The 19,422-nt window shown below is 34.2% G+C and overlaps 1 protein-coding gene across 1 annotated transcript in view; it reads left to right on the top strand.

Moving 5' to 3' along the window:
* TACR3 (tachykinin receptor 3) overlaps nucleotides 1–19,422 on the top strand; it is a gene marked incomplete at its 5' end in the record, with an annotated part of 68,589 nt that overhangs the window by 26,190 nt on the left and 22,977 nt on the right. The window contains 2 exons of the mRNA XM_081248164.1: nucleotides 67–255; nucleotides 2,022–2,172. Coding sequence (XP_081104290.1) covers nucleotides 67–255; nucleotides 2,022–2,172 — 340 coding nt within the window. The remainder of the gene's footprint in view (nucleotides 1–66; nucleotides 256–2,021; nucleotides 2,173–19,422) is intronic.

Genomic DNA, 19,422 nt, shown 5'->3' with positions numbered 1-19,422 from the left:
CTGAAACTCATTTTAAAATCCACTAACAAGGTAGTCAACAAAATGGTTTTGTTTGTTTTTATATAGGTATATGGCCATTATTGATCCCTTGAAACCCAGACTGTCTGCCACTGCAACCAAGATTGTCATTGGAGGCATTTGGATTCTAGCATTTCTACTTGCCTTCCCTCAGTGTCTTTACTCCAAAACCAAAGTCATGCCGGGCCGTACTCTTTGCTATGTGCAATGGCCAGAAGGTCCCAAACAACATTTCATGTAAGTTAACGCTCTATTACAATTTTCAACTAAATGTGTTGAACACTTAATGAACTACAGGTTGAAAGCAACAATTATATAGATAAGCCATAGACATTTCCCTCAAGGGCTCACACATTACTTGGGAAAGAGACACGTAAAAATACTATACTACAATATGATATAGTCAATTCGTTTGTATAATTTACAAAGGTTTCTAACTGGAAAAATGTGAAGACCTCTATGTGTGGTAGCTCTGGAGATTTTCTGGAGGAGCTGATAAGATCACTGGAAATGAAAGTGCAAAGGAAAGCCAGGTTGTTATCCACTGAGAAACGAGCCAGAAGGGAGGAACTGAAACTCAAAGGTGCAGATTGCTCTTTTAAGAAGCCTGGCTGAAGGGAAAGGAAGTTTTAGTAGGTTCTTGGTTGTGTTCCTTTGTTTTAGCATTAAAGAAACTTAAGCACTAGGTTAGAAAGGAAATAGGAATGCTATATGATAGAATTTGATATTTCATAATTTGAACCCACCTTAAGGAAAGCAAATAAAAAAACATAATTGTTCAATTGTTTGCATTTTGTTTTTTATGCTGACCATTTAAATTTTATTTCAAAAAATTCTTATTTAGTGAACTATTTTTTCCTTTAAAAATAATAAATGATGCAAATACAGTGATCATCTTTTAAAGCAGCCATTTTATCAAACTCTGCTCTACTCAGAGTCCAGATTTTTAAAGAAAAACATTAAGAAGTACTTATTAAAGGAAAAGCAGGCAGCAGTTATTAAACTGAGGACTGCATTCTATCCATTATATACTATTAATAATTCTTAGGTTGTATGATAACAAAATTAATTTAATCAAAATAATAAAATTAAATTATTTGTTGACTTAATTCCCCATTGACTTTAAGTTAATACTTAATAAGCTATCAGGGTACAGAAGGCAAGAAGATTTAAGATTCCCTTTACCAAAATAAAAAAAAAAAAAACTGGGATTGAGAAGACTAGCATACCAAACTCTTTAATTACTTTAAAGCCTTCATAAGATAGTAGAAGCCACCCAAAAGTTTATACAAATTCTAATTTGGCTATTATGTTATTTGGTTGCCCTTCTAGTCCTCCCTAATTGCATCCTTATAATTTTTATTGAAAGCTATGAAATCCCAAAATTTAGTTATAATTTATAGTATAATAATTTTGATGTGACTAACACAACTGTATACTATTTACCAAATTTAATGATGCAATCAAATGTACCATGACTTTGGAAAAATACCAGTGTGACTCAGAGCATCTAGTCACATTTTCTTCATTTGGATGAATAATGATTTATTTCAAATATGATGTTGTAGGATATATGTAATAGTTTTACATAGGAGAAAATATGTCAATTGATCAGTTTAATCTGTCCCATCTCTTTTCCTCCGATTATACATTTAATTAGGTTAGCTCAATTAATTAGGTTAGCTCAATGACTACCAAGCAGAGAAAAGGCATTCATCCTGAGCTTCTATGCAAGGGAGAACGTGTGTAGTTTAAATGAGCACTACAGTTCAGCTATAGTTTTCATACACGAAGTAAAGATTGACAAAGATCAACTGGTAGCATTTGGATGATTGTAAGTGACAATAGCATAGTATTGTGATGGATTTGTGAAATGAGGACTTAGAGAAAATGTGGGAATAATCTTTGTCATGTTCAATTATGACTTAAAATGGAATGAATTCAAAGTCTTACTATTTCATTCCAATACGCTCTTCAGCATATATTTTTCTTATTTCTTACAGTTACCATATTATTGTTATTATACTGGTGTACTGTTTCCCATTGCTCATCATGGGTATCACATACGCCATTGTTGGAATCACTCTCTGGGGAGGAGAGATCCCAGGGGACACCTGTGACAAGTATCATGAGCAGCTAAAGGCTAAAAGGAAGGTACTGTTTCATATAATTTATCTAGCATTTGTGTAAAGAGAAGGGAAACAACCTAGTTATGACATTTTAATATAATATGATTTGATGCTTGACTCCTACTTTTTTCCTGTTTTTTTCTTTTTATCAATTTTTAATTTTACTCTCCTTTTATCTTCTATAAGCCACTGGCCATGTACAATATCAGTTTGGGATATTCTTACTTCCTTACAGAAAGACTTTTTATTACCTTTTGCAGAGTATTCTTAATTACACCACGTGAAACTTCTGAAATTTCACTGTAGGAGTCCCAGTGGATTGTATTCCTGCAGCTCTAGCTATCTTTGTCCTTTATTGAACAGAATTCCTCTGATGTACTATATAGTCTTTCAGAAGTTTCATTTATCACAGGAATGGCACCTTTCTTAGTATGTGCTATAATTCTGTAATATCCATTTATCTATCCCTCCCTCCTTCCCTTCTCCACACCTCCTCACCCTCATCTGTTGTCTGATTAAGAGATGAAGTTACATTAAAACCCTTGTACAACTTATTGGGTGACATGATAAAACCTATTTTTGAATAATTCACATTAAACAAGAAAACCTATAAAATTATCATAGTGATATTTTACTAGGATTATTTTTTTCCTTTAGTATTTTTCTGACTATCATTATGTGATTCAATGAGTGAGATATTCTAATAAATTGGTGCATTTGAAAGTAATCTTAATGTCATCTATTCCATTTTCCTCTCTCTAATTGATGAGTACCTAGTGCAAGTCTGAGAAGTTTTTCCAAGGATAAGCGAGACATACTGATATGGCAATTACTGTTTATTCCAATTATGACATGGACACTTACCTACAAACACTCACTTAACAACAGTCAATCAGGTTTTAAAAATCTGGTATAGAAAATGAATTCTATTTTAACACTAATATGTTTTTCCTCTGTTATTGACAAGTGTACAAAGCTTATGTGTGGTTAACATTTTACCATGATGTCCAGTATTTGAAAACAAATATTTTTTCACATATATTTAGTCATTTCAGCCTAAAAAATATATATAATTTCATTTTATTTCATTAAAAATGAAGTGCATAATCCCACTCTTGGGCATATATCTGGAGAAAACTATAATTTGAAAAAATACATGCACCCCAATGTTCATAGTAGCACTATTTCCAGTAGCCAAGACATGGAAACAACTTAAATGTCCATTGATAGATGAATGGATAAAGAAGATGTGGTACATATATACAATGGAATACTACTCAGCCATAAAAAGAATGAAATAATGCCATTTGCAGCAACATGGATGGACTTAGAGATTATCATACTAAGTGAGGAAAGTCAGAAAGAGGAAGACAGATACCATATGATATCACTTATGTGTGGAATCTAAAGTATGACACAAATGAACTTATCTACAAAACAGAAACAGACTCACAGACATAGAGAACAGACGTGTGGTTGCCAAGGAGGGTGGTAGAAGAGGGACTGGGAGTTTGGGGTTAGTGGATGAAAACTATTACACTTAGAATGGATAAAGAACAAGGTCCTACTGTATAGCACAGGGAACTATATTTAATATCCTGTGATAAACCGTATTGGAAAATAATATTAAAAAATGTATATATATATATGTATAACTGAATCAGTTTGTGGTACAACAGAAATTAACATAACATTGTAAATCAACTATACTTCAGTAAAATAAAATATTTTAGGGCTTCCCTGGTGGCACGGTGGTTGAGAGTCTGCCTGCCAATGCAGGGGACGTGGGTTTGTGCCCGGTCTGGGAGGATCCCACGTGTCGTGGAGCGGCTGGGCCTGTGAGCCATGGCCGCTGAGCCTGCGGGTCCAGAGCCTGTGCTCTGCAATGGGAGAGGCCACAACAGTGAGAGGTCCACGTATCACAAAAAATAAATAAATAAAAATAAATAAATAAATAAAATATTTTTTAAATGCAGTGCACAATGTCTTCACCGCATAAAAAAAAATCGTAGAACTAGCAGAACTTCAGTAACATGATCATCTTATAATTTTGACCCTCATTATCTAACATCTTACTCATGTTGCAAGATACTCTTTGGGGGGGCAGTATTTTCTAACAGTTATGTTTTAGGCATAATCACATTAAATAACTGATGTGATGGTCTGCATACTATTTTTCAGAATAATTTGTCTCTGTATTTCCCACCTAGTTTCTTGTCTTTTATTTCTTTCCTACTACTTTAAGTATTTTAAAAATATTTTCCCCTGTTTAATTTTAGTAAAATTAAGTCCAGTAATTATAGATTATAGTTCCTTTTCCTTCATATTCATGTAATATTTTTCTAGGAAGAAATGAAAATTTAATCTGAGTGCTTCTTTTTATTTTTGAGTTGAATCCCAGAGGGAACAAAAGAAAGAGGGAATATTTTTGCATTTGCCCCCGTATAACAGATGAGAGTAAGCCATAAGTATTCCATTTTTACTTCATTACTCTATAATTTCAAAGTATAAATATCAATTCAAACTGAGACTGTGACTCTTCTAGAATATTTCAAAAATTAAGACATTTAAAAGTTCTTGTCCATATTTCTTTCTCTCAGATTGTGTTCTGTCTGGGCTCAAATAGTATAAAATGACATTTATGACATGGACTTCTCATAATAAATCACTTTGTCCTTGTATTTCTTTCACAGTCACTTATTGATATTACCATCAGTATCTCAGAAAAAACACCAATTTTGCTCAAAAATTTAAAATTTCACAATAAAGACAGCTCTTCTCTTAATTTCTTTTTTAATCTAAAATTTAAATATGGTCTGATATGGATTGGAATACAGTTATTTCAAGTAATCATGCTCTTTTCATATTTTAGTATGACTACTTAGGTCAAAGATATGCATCTTACCCTGGATGGGCCATTTAAATATATGCCGTCTCCTAGAGAATACATCTTTGATATTAACAGATTGGACTTGAGTTAAAAGAGTATTGGTTACAAGAGTGTGAACTCCTCATGACTGTTGGGAAAAATAACTCCATAAACAACTCCGAGCCAGCATACTACTAATAAAAGGATAGCAGTTGTTGACGGAGGCCCCACATATACATGAACAAGAATAAAGAAAAGCTTAAGACATTTTAGTCAAATCACTGAAAAGATCTTTGCAACTATTGAGAAACATTGTTTCCATTTCTCTTTTCCCACAATCTTCGGGAAGTGTGTTCAGTTTCAAGCCCTGTAGATTAAATTCTCTGAAGAACAGCCAGAACTAAATTACAGGTCTATGTTATTTAGAATCTAGCACGTATAAAATTGAAACTAATATGAAACTTTCAGATAATTTAAGAGTAACTGCCCTCACTCAAACTTTACATTTGTCCTGCCTAAGTATATAAATAGTTTGAAAATAATACCAGTGGTTCTAGCCAGTACCAGGTCAAAAGGCTAAATATTAGTTTGGAGAAATAAGGTAATACCTCTAGAAATATGTGCTCATAATTAAAATTGGAATGTTGAACCTGAAAATCAGTATTAAAATTCTATGGCTGCAAGCGGCTTATTAAACTCTAGGAGGCAATTTGTAGGACTAACATTTAAGTCCCATATGTAGAACCAGTCTTTCCAAAAGAGTTAGCAAGCACACTAATATACTCTTTCCTATATGATGAATTTTACAATTTCAAAGCACTTTGTATACCTCATAACTGGACCAAAGATATCCTTAACTTACAGTAAGTTTTCTGAGTTTTAAGATCCTGTATGCTATGTACCCATTGGTTTTAAATATGTCTACTTAAATATGTATATTGAAATAATAATGCCTCTTTAACTTCAGAATCCCTGCACTTTAAATAACAGTATCTTCAGATAGTAGAAAAACATAAAATATCAATTAATATCACACAATCCCCAAAGCCTTGGTTAAGGTTAATTCTGTTGTTTTTGGTGGTAATTGGTTAATATTCTTGCCAAAGCTCTCCTTCAGGAAATATGTACTATTCAGTACATAGCTATAAAATTCAAATTGAAAATTAAAATTATAATACTTTTACAAATTTTTAGGAGAGAATGCTCTTCTAACATTATCCTCTTTTCTGAGCATTATTGTATTAATGCTTACATTCCAGTGTGAGAATAATTTAGTGCATAGAAAAAGAAACTGAACTTTGTGTATTTTATTTTACTTATTGTCAGATATAGTCACAGATTTTGGCTACCTACTAAAACCTTAGCTAAAATACTATAAATGAAAATTATTATTAAAGCTATCTATTAAAGTCATAATAATTATACAGCAAAACTTGAAACCTTCTCTCTTTATGTAATATACCACATGTTGGCATATGAAAAGTCAGATTTTAATATATAGTGTTCAACTCACAAGCTGATTTAAAATACATTTGCAGTTTTTAAAAGACCTATTCTAGAATGGTAGATCTGATCAGAACCTAAAATTTCATGAACCCCTTGCCTTACTGCTGTTCTTTAAGGCAGCAGATTAAAATCTTGCCACAGTCAAGAAACTGGCAAAAAGCTTCCATCCTGTACATGGTGCTCTTTCTCTCTCATTTTTTACTTAAAAAAAAAAAACAGAAAAATTCATCAGATTTGTGGAAATGAGGATATTCCAAGATTGTGGGCAGTTTTGCTTTATGATCTTATGAAGGAAATTTGTGACCTGGGATATATATATATATATATATATATATATATATATATATATATATATATATATATATCCCAAACCAGTAACAGGACTTTGTTTATATTGCAAATCAATATTATCTTTTCTTTAACATTTTTAAATTAAAATCAAATTCAGTGTAAAATTGAATGTAGAACTCATTTCCAGACATTTATATCTGACTCTCATTTTACTTCTTTTAATTAATAAAGAATTTTTATTTAAGACAGCTGTAGATTTTATCAAGATTTATAGTTAAGGTAAATTACATTAAGGATAAAATCAGTTTCCAAGTGACCTATAGTTGCTTGTTTTTTTCTATGTATTAATTTAACAAGAGATGCAAATGGCAATTTTCCTGTGATGACATTTAACTAATGTTAAAACATCTCAACCATAGGAGGGAAAAAAAAACAGTTATTTTCAAATTTTTCAGATTTAGCCTATAAAGCCCTTACTCTTGGAGAATATCCATTTAAATAAGGTGAATCAAGAATTTGATATCATATTTTCTGTGTTTTAATATTTACATCACATGTTATGATATTAATCTGAGATTTTTCTTAACCGTTGTCTTCCTTTACTATCCAGCTGTAGCAAATAAAGTAACATAAAATGTATATATTTTTCTAAGAGAGCACTTATTGTGCAATATCAGCAGTGGTAAATGTCAGGGTAACTGAGAATCTGCCAAAATACTGTCCTTGAGAATAAACTAGAATTTTTCTGTCTAATTTTCCCCATAACCAATTTCTTTATCTCTATGTACTTTGCTTACTATGTTGCAATAAAAAATACTTAGTATTATCCATATGGCTTATACTTCAAATAGTAATACATTATGTAGATGTACAAACTTATATACAATGCAGTATGGCTCACCTATCTGTGTCCTTCTCTCATTTCTAGATCTCCATGACACATTACCAGTTATTTCCAGGCATTTTTATCCAATAATTTGTCATATTATTAATAATAAAACCATATATACCTTTTAAAGTATATCCATACTTTAAAAATACATACCTTGTGTATTCTACTTTCTTTTAAAAATGTATATTATCGGGACTTCCCTGGATGGCACAATGGTTAAGAATCCGCCTGCCAATGCAGGGGACATTGTTTCGATCCCTGGTCCAGGAAGATCCCACATGCCGCGGAACAACTAAGCCCATGTGCCACAACTACTGAAGCCCATGCGCCTTGAGCCTGTGCTCCACAACAAGAGAAGCCACTGCAATGAGGAGCCTGTGCACCACAACGAAGAGTAGCCCCCACTTGCCGCAACTATAGAAAACCTGCACACGGCAATAAAGACCCAACGCAGCCAAAAATAAATAAATATATATATTTTTTAAATGTAGATTATCATCCAGGTATAAAACCAACATTTTAGTAGTAGATTTTTTAGGGAAATTAAAGTCAAAAACCGTGAAATTATATTTTTAAGTTTCTGTCATGTATAACACGATATTTCCCCAACAAAGAAAAATAAATATTGTAAGCACTTTTATATAGAAGTTCCTAATTTTTTACCAAGTATTTTTCATTAAGATATTTGGAGAAAAGTTTGTATTTTGGCTGATAAATCAAAGAACACCATTAGAACATATCTGCTTATTATACTTCTGAAATTATATAAATAGTTTAATTCATCAGGATTTAATGAAAATTTATCCAACTGGGTATTTCAAAACCCCATTGTCTTAAAGGAAAATAACTAAAATCAAAACAGAGTCAAAAAACACCTAAAATTTATAACAGATATGAATAATATTATCATGAAATACTTCTAATTGAAGCAGTGAAGTGTAAAGAAAACTAATAGCTGTTCATTCCCTCTCTCTAAATTCTACCCCACCGAGGATACAACCTGCAATCAGGTGTACCGCCTACCTCTAAGCTTTGCATTGATCACAAATGTCACTTGCTTTGATTAAATCTTCTCCCTAAGTGGCAGTGGATAGGAATTATTTTGAAAAGCCTAGAAAAGTTTCTGTGTATTCCTTTCTAGTTTGCTACAGTACTTGAGAAGTGGAAGTGTTTATTCCTTTCGAAAAATATAAGAAAAGATAGCACTTTAGGAGGAAATATCTGCAGCCCTTTAGTGCGTGGCAATCACTTGAAAAGATTCCTCTATGGATTACCCATTAATATTTCTCATGCTTCAATTACAGGTGCAGGGAAGATTGAAACCAAGTTTACACAATGTGGATTTCTCAAAGGAAAACTAAGTTTAGCATATGAAATCAATAACAAGTGCTACACCATCAACATAGAGAAATTTGTTGCATTTCTATACACTAATAGCAAACTATCAGAAAGAGAAATTAAGGAAACAATAACACTTACAATTGCATCAAAAAGAATAAAATATCTAGGAATAAGCTTAACCAAGGAGGTGAAACACCCATACACTGAAAACAATGAGACAGTGATGAAAGCAATTGAAGAAGACACAAGCAAATGGAAAGATGTTTTGTGTACATGGATTGGAAGAATTAATATTGTTAAAATGCTCATAGTACCTAAAGCAATCTATAGATTCAATGCAATTCCTATCAAAATTCTAATAGCATGTTTCACAGAAATGGAACAAATAATTATAAAATTTGTATGGAACCATATAAAAACACTGAATAGCCAAACCAATCTTGAGAAAGAAAAACCAAGCTGAAGGCAGCATGCTTCCTGATTTCAAACTATATTACAGAGCTACAGTAATTAAAAAGTATGGTATTGGCATAAAAACAAATGCATTTATCAATGGAACAGAATAGAACCCAGCAAAGAACCCACACATATATGCTCAAGAAATTTACAACAAAGGAGCCAAGAATATACAATGGGGAAAGAACAGTCTCTTCAATAAATGGTGTTGGGAAAACTGGACAGCAACATATAAAAGAATGAACCTGGACCATTATCTTACAATTCTCAATACTTCAGAATATGCTCTTGAGAGAATAATATCAATTATTGTCGATTTTATAAAATCACTCTTTATATGGATAGATTAGATTAAATCAAACTCTTCTAGTGGTTTCATAATATGTTTGTTGTGTAAAATTTAGATGTACCTGAAGTTTATTTATGTAAGTTGTGGAATGAGACTCCAGTATTATTTTCTAGATGTTTTCCTGTTATATCTACCTCCATTTATTGAGTAACTCATCTTTTCCAACACTAACTTAAAATGATAAAATTATCATATTCTAAGTTCTCCAATGTGTTTGAGACTCAGTCACCTTTCTACTTTGTTTTATCTGGCTGTTCATGCATTATCACCATACTGGTTACATTAATGAAGCTTTATATGTACTTTAATATCTGATAGGGCAACTCTTCACCTCTATTTACTCTTTTTTTCCCAGAATTTTCTCAGCGATTCTTGTTTATTTTTACATATAAAAATTCATAAAATCATTTTGTTTAGTTAAAAATGATTTTTTGTTTATGGAATTAGATTATATTTATTAACTTTGAGAGAATTGGAAAATACATATTCAGAGAAATATAGAATGGGTTGATGAGTGGATAAACAAATGGCATTCTTTTATGTTACTCTTAGACAATTTAATGTAATGACTGGGAACAGAGACTCTTATTCAGTGTGCCAAGTTCAAATGCTGATTCTGGCACATACCTTGGGGAATATAGCCTATCTGAGCCTCAGAGAGGTTACAATCCCTATAAGCTGAAATGAAAATAATAATAATGCATATACTATGTGGTTGTATAGGGATTAAATGAGGCAATACTTGTTAAGTACTTCAAAAAGTTCCTGGCACATAGAACCGTTCTCAGTAAATGGTACCTGTTACTTTAGGCAGTTTACTGTGAATATATATGCCAGTACTGTGAAGAAAAGAAAGCATCATGTGGTAGAAAAGTAAAGAGGTATAAAACTGGCCATTTATCTTTTTAAACATAATATTGACCTACATTTTACAGTGAGTCACAGTTTCTAAATAACTTTCACATGAATATTATTTAATTCTCACAGTATCTATGTGATTTTTTCTTGTTTTACATAAAAATGAAATTGAATCTCAAAACTCACAAAATGAATAAGTGGCAGAACTTGGACTTGAATCCTGTACAAAAGTTTTTAGAGTTGAGTTATTTTAGAGAACTCGCTCAAAGGACCAGGTTTCAGAATGATACTTTATATCTGAGTATTTATATTATACAAGTTGTATTCTCATACATAGACTGTACTAATCTTCACAATATCCCCAGGAGGTAAGCCTGGTGGAAACTATTTTCTTCCATTTTTAACAAATCAGGAAACTCAAGCTCTTTTACCTTGCTTAAGTAGTTCTTAATGTAGACTTAAATAGTCTTAACTAGATTGTTTGAATAATTGAAATTTCACTTATCTCAACAACAATATATCATTTAATATCCATTTACAATTCTTCAGTTTATAATTAAACCTCATTTAAAAATAAGTTCAAGTACTGTTAGAGTATACAAAAAAATAGAGGAGGAAAGAATAAGGTACTTTAAAATTAGGTTAAATTAAAATGATGATTGGTAGTTTCCCTAAGAAATGTGGGGCATCTTATCACAGGTAAATTCCCAACTCTGTTGTAGACTATTGAACAAGAGAAGTGCTGTACTCGCTATTGTCTCCTCAGTACGTAGCATAATGATTTCTGGATGGTGAATTAATAAATGATTGAAAGAATAAAGTTTTGTGAATCAGCTGCATTCTCATTTTATACATAAGCAAATGCAGTCATGTGATGTGACTTGCTAAAGGTCAAAAATCTTTAAACGGAGAACTAGTTCTGGAAATTAGGCTTCCTGAGTTCCAACCTGATACTCTGCCCCTAGATCCAGCACACAGAGGAAAGATTTTAGTCTGAATCTTCAGGAGAAAGTTCATGTCTTCAGGATTATATTATATCCTCAGGACCAAAAATGAGGTCTACTTATCTTTTGCTGAATAAGTGAAACTGTCCTTGAAAGTTTTCCATATTTTGTTAAATAAAAATATTTCTTAGCCCTGCCACTAGTAAAATAATATAGAACTCTCCCCATTATAGATTATTGATATAGTATTCCAGTAAACAAAAAATTCATGTTAGTAAAAAGAATTTACACTATGCATATACTTTTGTTTTTACAAGGGTTTTCTATATCAGTTTGCTAGACGTTAACACATGTATTTTGTGATCAATAAACGGGTGTTAATTATTGGTGATAATGATTATCTTAATTTAAAAAAATTTTTATTGGAGTATAGCTGCTTTACAATGTTGTGTCAGTTTCTGCTGTACAGCAAAGTGAATCAGTTATATATACACATATATCCACTCTTTTTCAGATTCCCTTCCCATTTAGGTCACCACAGAGCACTGAGTAGAGTTCCCTGTGTTATACAGTAGGTTATCATTACAGTAGGTTGTCCATTTTATATATAGTAGTGTATGTCAATCCCAATCTCACAATTTATCCCACTCCCCTCACCCCTCCTTGGTAACCATAAGTTTGATTTCTACATCTGTGACTCTATTTCTGCTTTGCAAATAAGTTCATCTGTACCATTTATTTAGATTCCACATATAAGCCACATTATGCGATATTTGTCTTTCTCTTTCTGACTTACTTCACTCTGTATGACAATCTCTAGGTCAATCCACGTCACTGCAAATGGCATTATTTCATTCCTTTTTATGGCTGAGTAATATTCCATCGTATATATGTACCACATCTTCATTATCCATTCCTCTATTGATGGACATTCAGGTTGTTCCATATCATGGCTATTATAAATAGTGCTGCAATAAACGTTGGGGTGCATATATCTTTTTGAATTATGGTTTTCTCTGCGTATATGTCCAGGAGTGGGATTGCTGGGTCACATGGTAGTTCTATTTTTAGTTTTTTGAGGAATCTCCATACTATTCTCCATAGTGGCAGTACCAATTTACATTCCCACCAACAGTGCAAGAGGGTTTCCTTTTCTCCACACCCTCTCCATCATTCATTATTTGTAGATTTTTTGATGAAGGCCATTCTGACTGATGTGAGGTAATACCTCATCGTAGCTGTGATTTGTATTTCTCTAGTAATGAGTGATCTTGAGCATCTTTTCATACGTTTTTTGACCATCTGTATGTCTTCTTTGGAGAAATGTTTATTTAGATTTTCTGCCCATTGTTTGATTGGGTTGTTTTTTTGTGTGTGATATTGAGCTGCATGAGCTGCTTGCATATTTTGGAGATTAATCCCTTGTCGGTTGCTTCATTTTCCAATATTTTCTCCCATTCTGAGGGTTGTCTTTTCATCTTGCTTATGGTTTCCTTTGTTGTGTAAAAATTTGAAGTTTAATTAGGCCCCATATTTTATTTTTGTTTTTAGTTTCATTACTCTAGGATGTGGATCAAAAAAAGATCTTGCTGTGATTTACGTCAAAGAGTGTTCTGGCTATGTTTTCCTCTAAGCGTTTTATAGTATCCAGCCTTACATTTAGGTCTTTAATCCATTTTTAGTTTACTTTTGCATATGGTGTTAGGGAGTGTTCTAATTTCATTCTTTTGCACCTAGCTGTCCTGTTTTCCCAGCACCACTTATTGAAGAGACTGTCTTTTCTCGATTGTATATTCTTGCCTCCTTTGTCATGGATTAGGTGTTCATAGGTGTGTGGGTTTATCTCTGGATTTTCTATCCTCTTCCATTGATCTATATTTCTGTTTTTGTGCCAGTATCATACTGTTTTAATTACTGTAGCTTTGTAGTGTAGTCTGAAGTCAGGGAGCCTGATTCCTCCAGCTCCATTCTTCTTTCTCAAGATTGCTTTGGTTATTCAGGGTCTTCTGTTTTTCCAAACAAATTGTAATTTTTTTGTTCTAATTCTGTGAAAAATGCCATTGGTAATTTGATACGGATTGTGTGGAATCTGTAGATTGCTTTGGGTAATATAGTCATTTCCACATTATTGATTCTTCCAATCCAAGAACATGGTATATCTCTCCATCTGTTTGTATCATCTTTGATTTCTTTCATCAGTATCTAATAGCTTTCTGAGTACAGTTCTTTTGCCTCCTTAGGTAGGTTTATTCCTAGGTATTTTATTCTTATTGATGTGATGGTAAATGGGATTGTTTCCTTAATTTCTCTTTCTGATCTTTTGTTGTTAGTATATACTACTGCAAGAGATTTCTGTGTATAAATTTTGTATCCTGCAACTTTACCAAATTCCTTGATGAGCTATAGTATTTTTCTGGTAGCATCTTTAAGATTTTCTATGTATAGTATCACGTCACCTGCAAACAGTGACAGTTTTAGTTCTTATTTTCCAGTTTGGATTCCTTTTATTTCTTTCTGTTCTCTGATAGCCATGGCTAGGACTTCCAAAACTATGCCAAATAAAAGTGGTGAGTGGACATCCTTGTCTTGTTCCTGATCTTAGAGGAAATACTTTCAGCTTTTCACCATTGGGTATGATGTTAGCTGTAGGGTTGTCACATATGGCCTTTATTATGTTGATGTAGGTTCCCTCTATGCCCACTTTCTGGAGAGTTTTAATCATAAATCGGTGTTGAAAGTTGTCAAAAGCTTTTTCTGCATCTATTAAGATGATTATATGGTTTTTATTCTTCAGTTTGTTAATGTGGTGTATCACATTGATTTGCATATATTGAAGAATACTTGCATCCCTGGGATAAATCCCACTTGATCATGGTGTATGATCCTTTAAATGTGTTGTTGGATTCTGTTTGCTAGTATTTTGTTGAGGATTTTTGCACCTATGTTCATCCATGATATCGGCCTGTTATTTTCTTTTTTTGTGATATCTTTGTCTGTTTTTGGTATCAGGGTGATGGTGGCCTTGTAGAATGAGCTTGGGAGTGTTTCTGCCTCTGCAATATTTGGAAGAGTTTCAGAAGGGTAGGTGTTAACTCTTCTCTAAATGTTTGATAGAATTTGCCTGTGGAGCCGTCTGGTACTGGGCTTTTGTTTGTTGAACGTTTTTAAATCACACTTTCAATTGGAGTATTTGTGACTGGTCTGTTCATATTTTCTATTTCTTTCTGGTTCAGTCTTGGAAGGTTGTCCCTTTTTAGGAATTTGTCCATTTCTCCTAGGTTGCCCATTTATCAGTGTATAGTTGCTTGTAGTAGTCTCTTATGATCTTTGTATTTCTGTGGTATCCATTGTAATTTCTCCTTTTTCATTTCTAATTTTATTGATTTGAGACCACTCTCTTTTTTTCTTAATGAGTCTCACTAAAGGTTTATCAATTTTCTTTATCTTCTCAAAGAACCAGCTTTCAGTTTCATTGATCTTTGCTACTGTTTTCTTTGTCTCTGTTTCATTTATTTCTGCTCTGATCTTTATGATTTCTTTCCTTCTACTAACTTTTCTGATCTTTATGATTTCTTTCCTTGTACTACCTTTGGGTTCTCTCTGTTCTTCTTTTTCTAGTAGCTTTAGGTATAAGGTTAGGTCGTGTATTTGAGATATTTCTTGTTTCTTAAGGTAAGATTGTATTGCTATAAACTTCCCTCTTAGAACTGTTTTTGCTGTGTCGCATAGATCTAGGATCGATATTTTCATTGTCACTTGTCTCTACGTGTTTTTTGATTTCCTCTTTGATTTCCTCAGTGACCCATTGGTTATTAAATAATATATTGGTTAGCCTCCATGTGTTTGTGCCTTTTATAGATTGTATCCTGTAATTGAGTTCTAACCTCATAGTGTTGTGGTCAGACAAGGTGCTTGATATGATTTCAAATTTTCTTAAATTTATCAAGGCTTGATCTGTGACCCAAGATGTGATCTATCCTGGAGAATGTTCCATGTACACTTGAGAAGAAAGTGTATTCTGTTGCTTTCAAATGGAATGCCCTGTAAATATCAATTAAGTCTATTTGATCTAATGTGTCATTTAAGGCTGTGTTTCCTTATTAATTTTCTGTCTGGATGATCTGTCCATTGGTGTAAGTGGGGTGTTAAAGTCCCCCACTATTATTGTGTTACTGTTGATTTCCCCTTTTGTGGCTGTTAGCATTTGCCTTATATATTGAGGTGTTCCTATGTTGCATACATAAGTATTTACAATTTCCTATCTTCTTCTTGGATTGATCCCTTGATCATTATGTAGTGACTTCCTTGTCTCTTGTAACAGTCTTTATTTTATTTTATTTTATTTTGCGGTACACGGGCCTCTCACTGTTGTGGCCTCTCCCGTTGCAGAGCACAGGCTCCGGATGCACAGGCCCAGTAGCTATGGCCCACGGGCCCAGCGCTCCATGGCATGTGGGATCCTCCTGGACTGGGGCACGAACCCTCGTCCCCTGCATTGGCAGGCAGACCCCCAACCACTGCACCACCAGGGAAGACCCCAGTCTTTATTTTAAAGTCCATTTTGTCTGATATGAATATTGTTACTCTGGCTTTCTTTTGATTTCCATTTGCATAGAATATCTTTTTCCATCCCTTCATTTTCAGTCTGTATGTATCCCTAGGTCTGAAGTGGGTTTATTGTAGACAGCCTATATATGGCCTTGTTTTTGTATCCATTCAGTCAGTCTAAGTCTTTTGGTTTGAGCATTTAATCCTTTTACATTTAAGGTAATTATTGATATGTAGTTCTATTGCCAATTTCTTAATTGTTTTGGGTTTGTTTTTGTAGGTGTTTTTTCTTCCTTTCCTCTTTTGTTCTCTTCACTTGTGATCTGATGACCATGTTTAGTGTTGTGTTTGGGCTGCTTTTTCTTTTTTGTGTGTGTATCTATTGTAGTTTTTTGGTTTGTGTTTTCCATGAGGTTTTGATAAAGCAGTCTATATATATACAAGGTTGGTTTAAGTTGCTGGTCTCTTCATTTCAAATGCAATTCCCATTTCCAACTTCCCTTCTCACTGTTGCTGATTGTAATATTATATTTTTTATGGATGATTTCCTGCCTTGACTGTATGTTTGCCTTTACCAGTTAGCTTTCCCATTTGTGATTTTCTTGTTTCTAGTTGTGGTCTCTTTGAGGTTTTTTTTTCCCTGCCTAGAGAACTTCCTTTAGCATTTGTTGTAGGGCTGGTTTGGTGGTGCTGAATTCTCTTAGCTTTTGCTTGTCTGTAAAGCTTTTGATTTCTCCATTGAATCTGAATGAGAGCCTTGCTGTGTAGAGTATTCTTGGTTGTATGTTTTTCCCTTTCATTACATTAAACATATGATGACACTCCTTCCTGGCTTGCAGAGTTTGTGCTGAAAAGTCATCTAGTAACCTTATGGGGATTCCCTTGTATGTGATCTGTTGCTTTCCCTTGTTGTTTTTAATATTTTTTCTTTGCATTTAATTTTTGTTAGTTTGATGAATATGTGTCTCAGCATGTTCCTACTTGGGTTTATCCTGTATGGGACTCTCTGTGCTTCCTGGACTTGGGTGACTATTTCTTTTTCCACATTAGGGAAGTTTTCGACTATAATCTTTTCAAAATATTTTCCCAGGCCCTTTCTCTTTCTCTTCTTCTTCTGGGACTGCTGTAATTCAAATGTTCTTGTGTTTGATGTTGTCGCAGAGGTCTCTGAGACTGTCCTCATTTCTTTTCATTCTTTTTTCTTTATTCTGTTCCATGGCAGTGGTTTCCACCATTTTGTCTTCCAGGTCACTTATCCATTCTTCTGCCTCAGTTATTCTGCTATTGATTCCTTCTAGAGTATTTTTCATTTCAGTTACTGTATTGTTCATCTCTGTTTGTTTGTTCTTTAGTTCTTCTGGGTCTTCATTAAACATTTGTTGCATCTTCTCAGTCCATGCCTCCATTCTTTTTCCGAGATCTTGGATCATCTTTACTATAATTATTCTGAATTCTTTTTCAGGTCGATTGCCTATCTCCTCTTCATTTAGTTGTTCTGTAGGTTTTTATCTTGCTCCTTCATCTGCAACTGATTTCTCTGTCATCTCATTTTTTCTGACTTATTGAGTTTATGGTCTCCTTTCCACAGCCTGCAGGATCACAGTTCCTCTTGCTTCTGGTTTTTGTCCTCTGGTGGGTGAGCTGGATATTGAGCTGGGCCTCCTCTTTGCTCTGTGGTTGTCACTGCCCTGTCAGGGGTATGGTGTGCTCCCTAGTTGTTGAAGTAGAGGCCCTGAGATATGTTTCTTAGCTGTGTTTCTGATCTGTGATGCGAGGTAGGCAGGATTGAAGTACTCCTGCTGGGAGAGAATCCTCTGAGTATTCCTCTTCTGGGGTTGTTCACCTGTGAGTGTGCTCTGTTGTGTCCCCTTTCATGCTTTGTGCAGGCTCATAAAGTACACTGTTGTTGGCACTGCTGTCAGTCCCACCTTAACCTTGGGTATGCTGGCAGATGTTCCTGGTGACTCACAGGTGTTGTTTTCACCAGGCCACCGGTGCAGATCTACTGAGGTCAGGTTCCAGGACTGCAGTAGTCAGGCACCTGGACCTGCTGTGGGAGCTATTGAGGCAGCTCAGGCTCTGGCCTGGCACAACCCCTGCATGTACATGCCCACAAAGCCCACAGCTGCTAAAGCCAGACCTGTCTCAGCTGCAGGAACACTTGTCCCTTCAGATGTTCCACAGGCACTGAATTTAGGAAGTCACCAGTGGAGATGTAACTCTGCGGTTTGCAGAGCCATGAAGAGAGATTTCAGCTCTTCTTCCTTAGATGTACAGCCCCTCCATGCATATACTTCTCATTGTAAAATTCCAAATTCCCTTAACATCAAACTATGCTGAAAAAAAATGCCTCCTTTCTTTCATAGAGGAAAATAACACTTCAGTGTTTTGCAAAACTAACTTTATCAACATCAAATATAAGCTGCTTGGTCAAGAAAATAATTAATAGAGAGGTTAAGTTAAGAGAATGTTGGATAGCAGGGAGTATATTCTTAGGCTTAAGTGGTGCATATCTCCAAAACAGATTTACTAGTCCAGCAAATATTTCCACGAGCCTCCCATTCTACCCCAGGCCCTCAGCTGGTAACATCAGCTAAAAATATTTTTCCTAAAAACAAAAATCCTTTCTAAAATGCAAAGAATACATGAATAATCTCTTTCTTGACAGCTAGGACACAGGGGTTGATACAGTCAAGGGCTTCCTGGCACCAAGAAAGATTTCTGCTCTGCTATAAAGATGCAAGTTTCCTGGCAAGTGAGACAGCTCTTTAATGAGGGTAGTGTTCCTCTCCACTTTATTCTAACAGGCTTAACCTTAAACAGAAAGAAAACAGAGGAAACTGTTTTTCTGTTTGTTCGACTTGAACATTTTACTCCTTTGTCTCATCCCCAGTTGGCTGTTTGCTTTTGAGAGCCCTTCTATTTCCCCTTTCTCCTTTACTCCTCTTTCTTCATTCCTCCTTTAGAGGAGACAGTTCCTTTTGAAATTATTTTGCCATTCCATCTTCACATATTCTTTGCAACAAGGGACAGTGCAGTCCTTAAAAGTGCCAAGAATGACACCTGTCTGCCCCCCACATAGTGCTCTATAAGTGATTCTGACTCTTGATTTTGTATGATAGCTAGTTCCCAATAACCTACTGTTTTCATTTACCATTATTCATATGACCCAGATTTTAAGTATCTTCATATATATCACTATTTTTCATTTTCATGTATCC

The sequence above is a fragment of the Mesoplodon bidens genome, assembly GCF_964165515.1.
Source record: "Mesoplodon bidens genome assembly, chromosome: 1".
In the NCBI taxonomy this organism is placed as follows: Eukaryota; Metazoa; Chordata; class Mammalia; order Artiodactyla; family Ziphiidae; genus Mesoplodon; species Mesoplodon bidens.
This window is presented reverse-complemented; position numbering and strand designations above follow the sequence as displayed.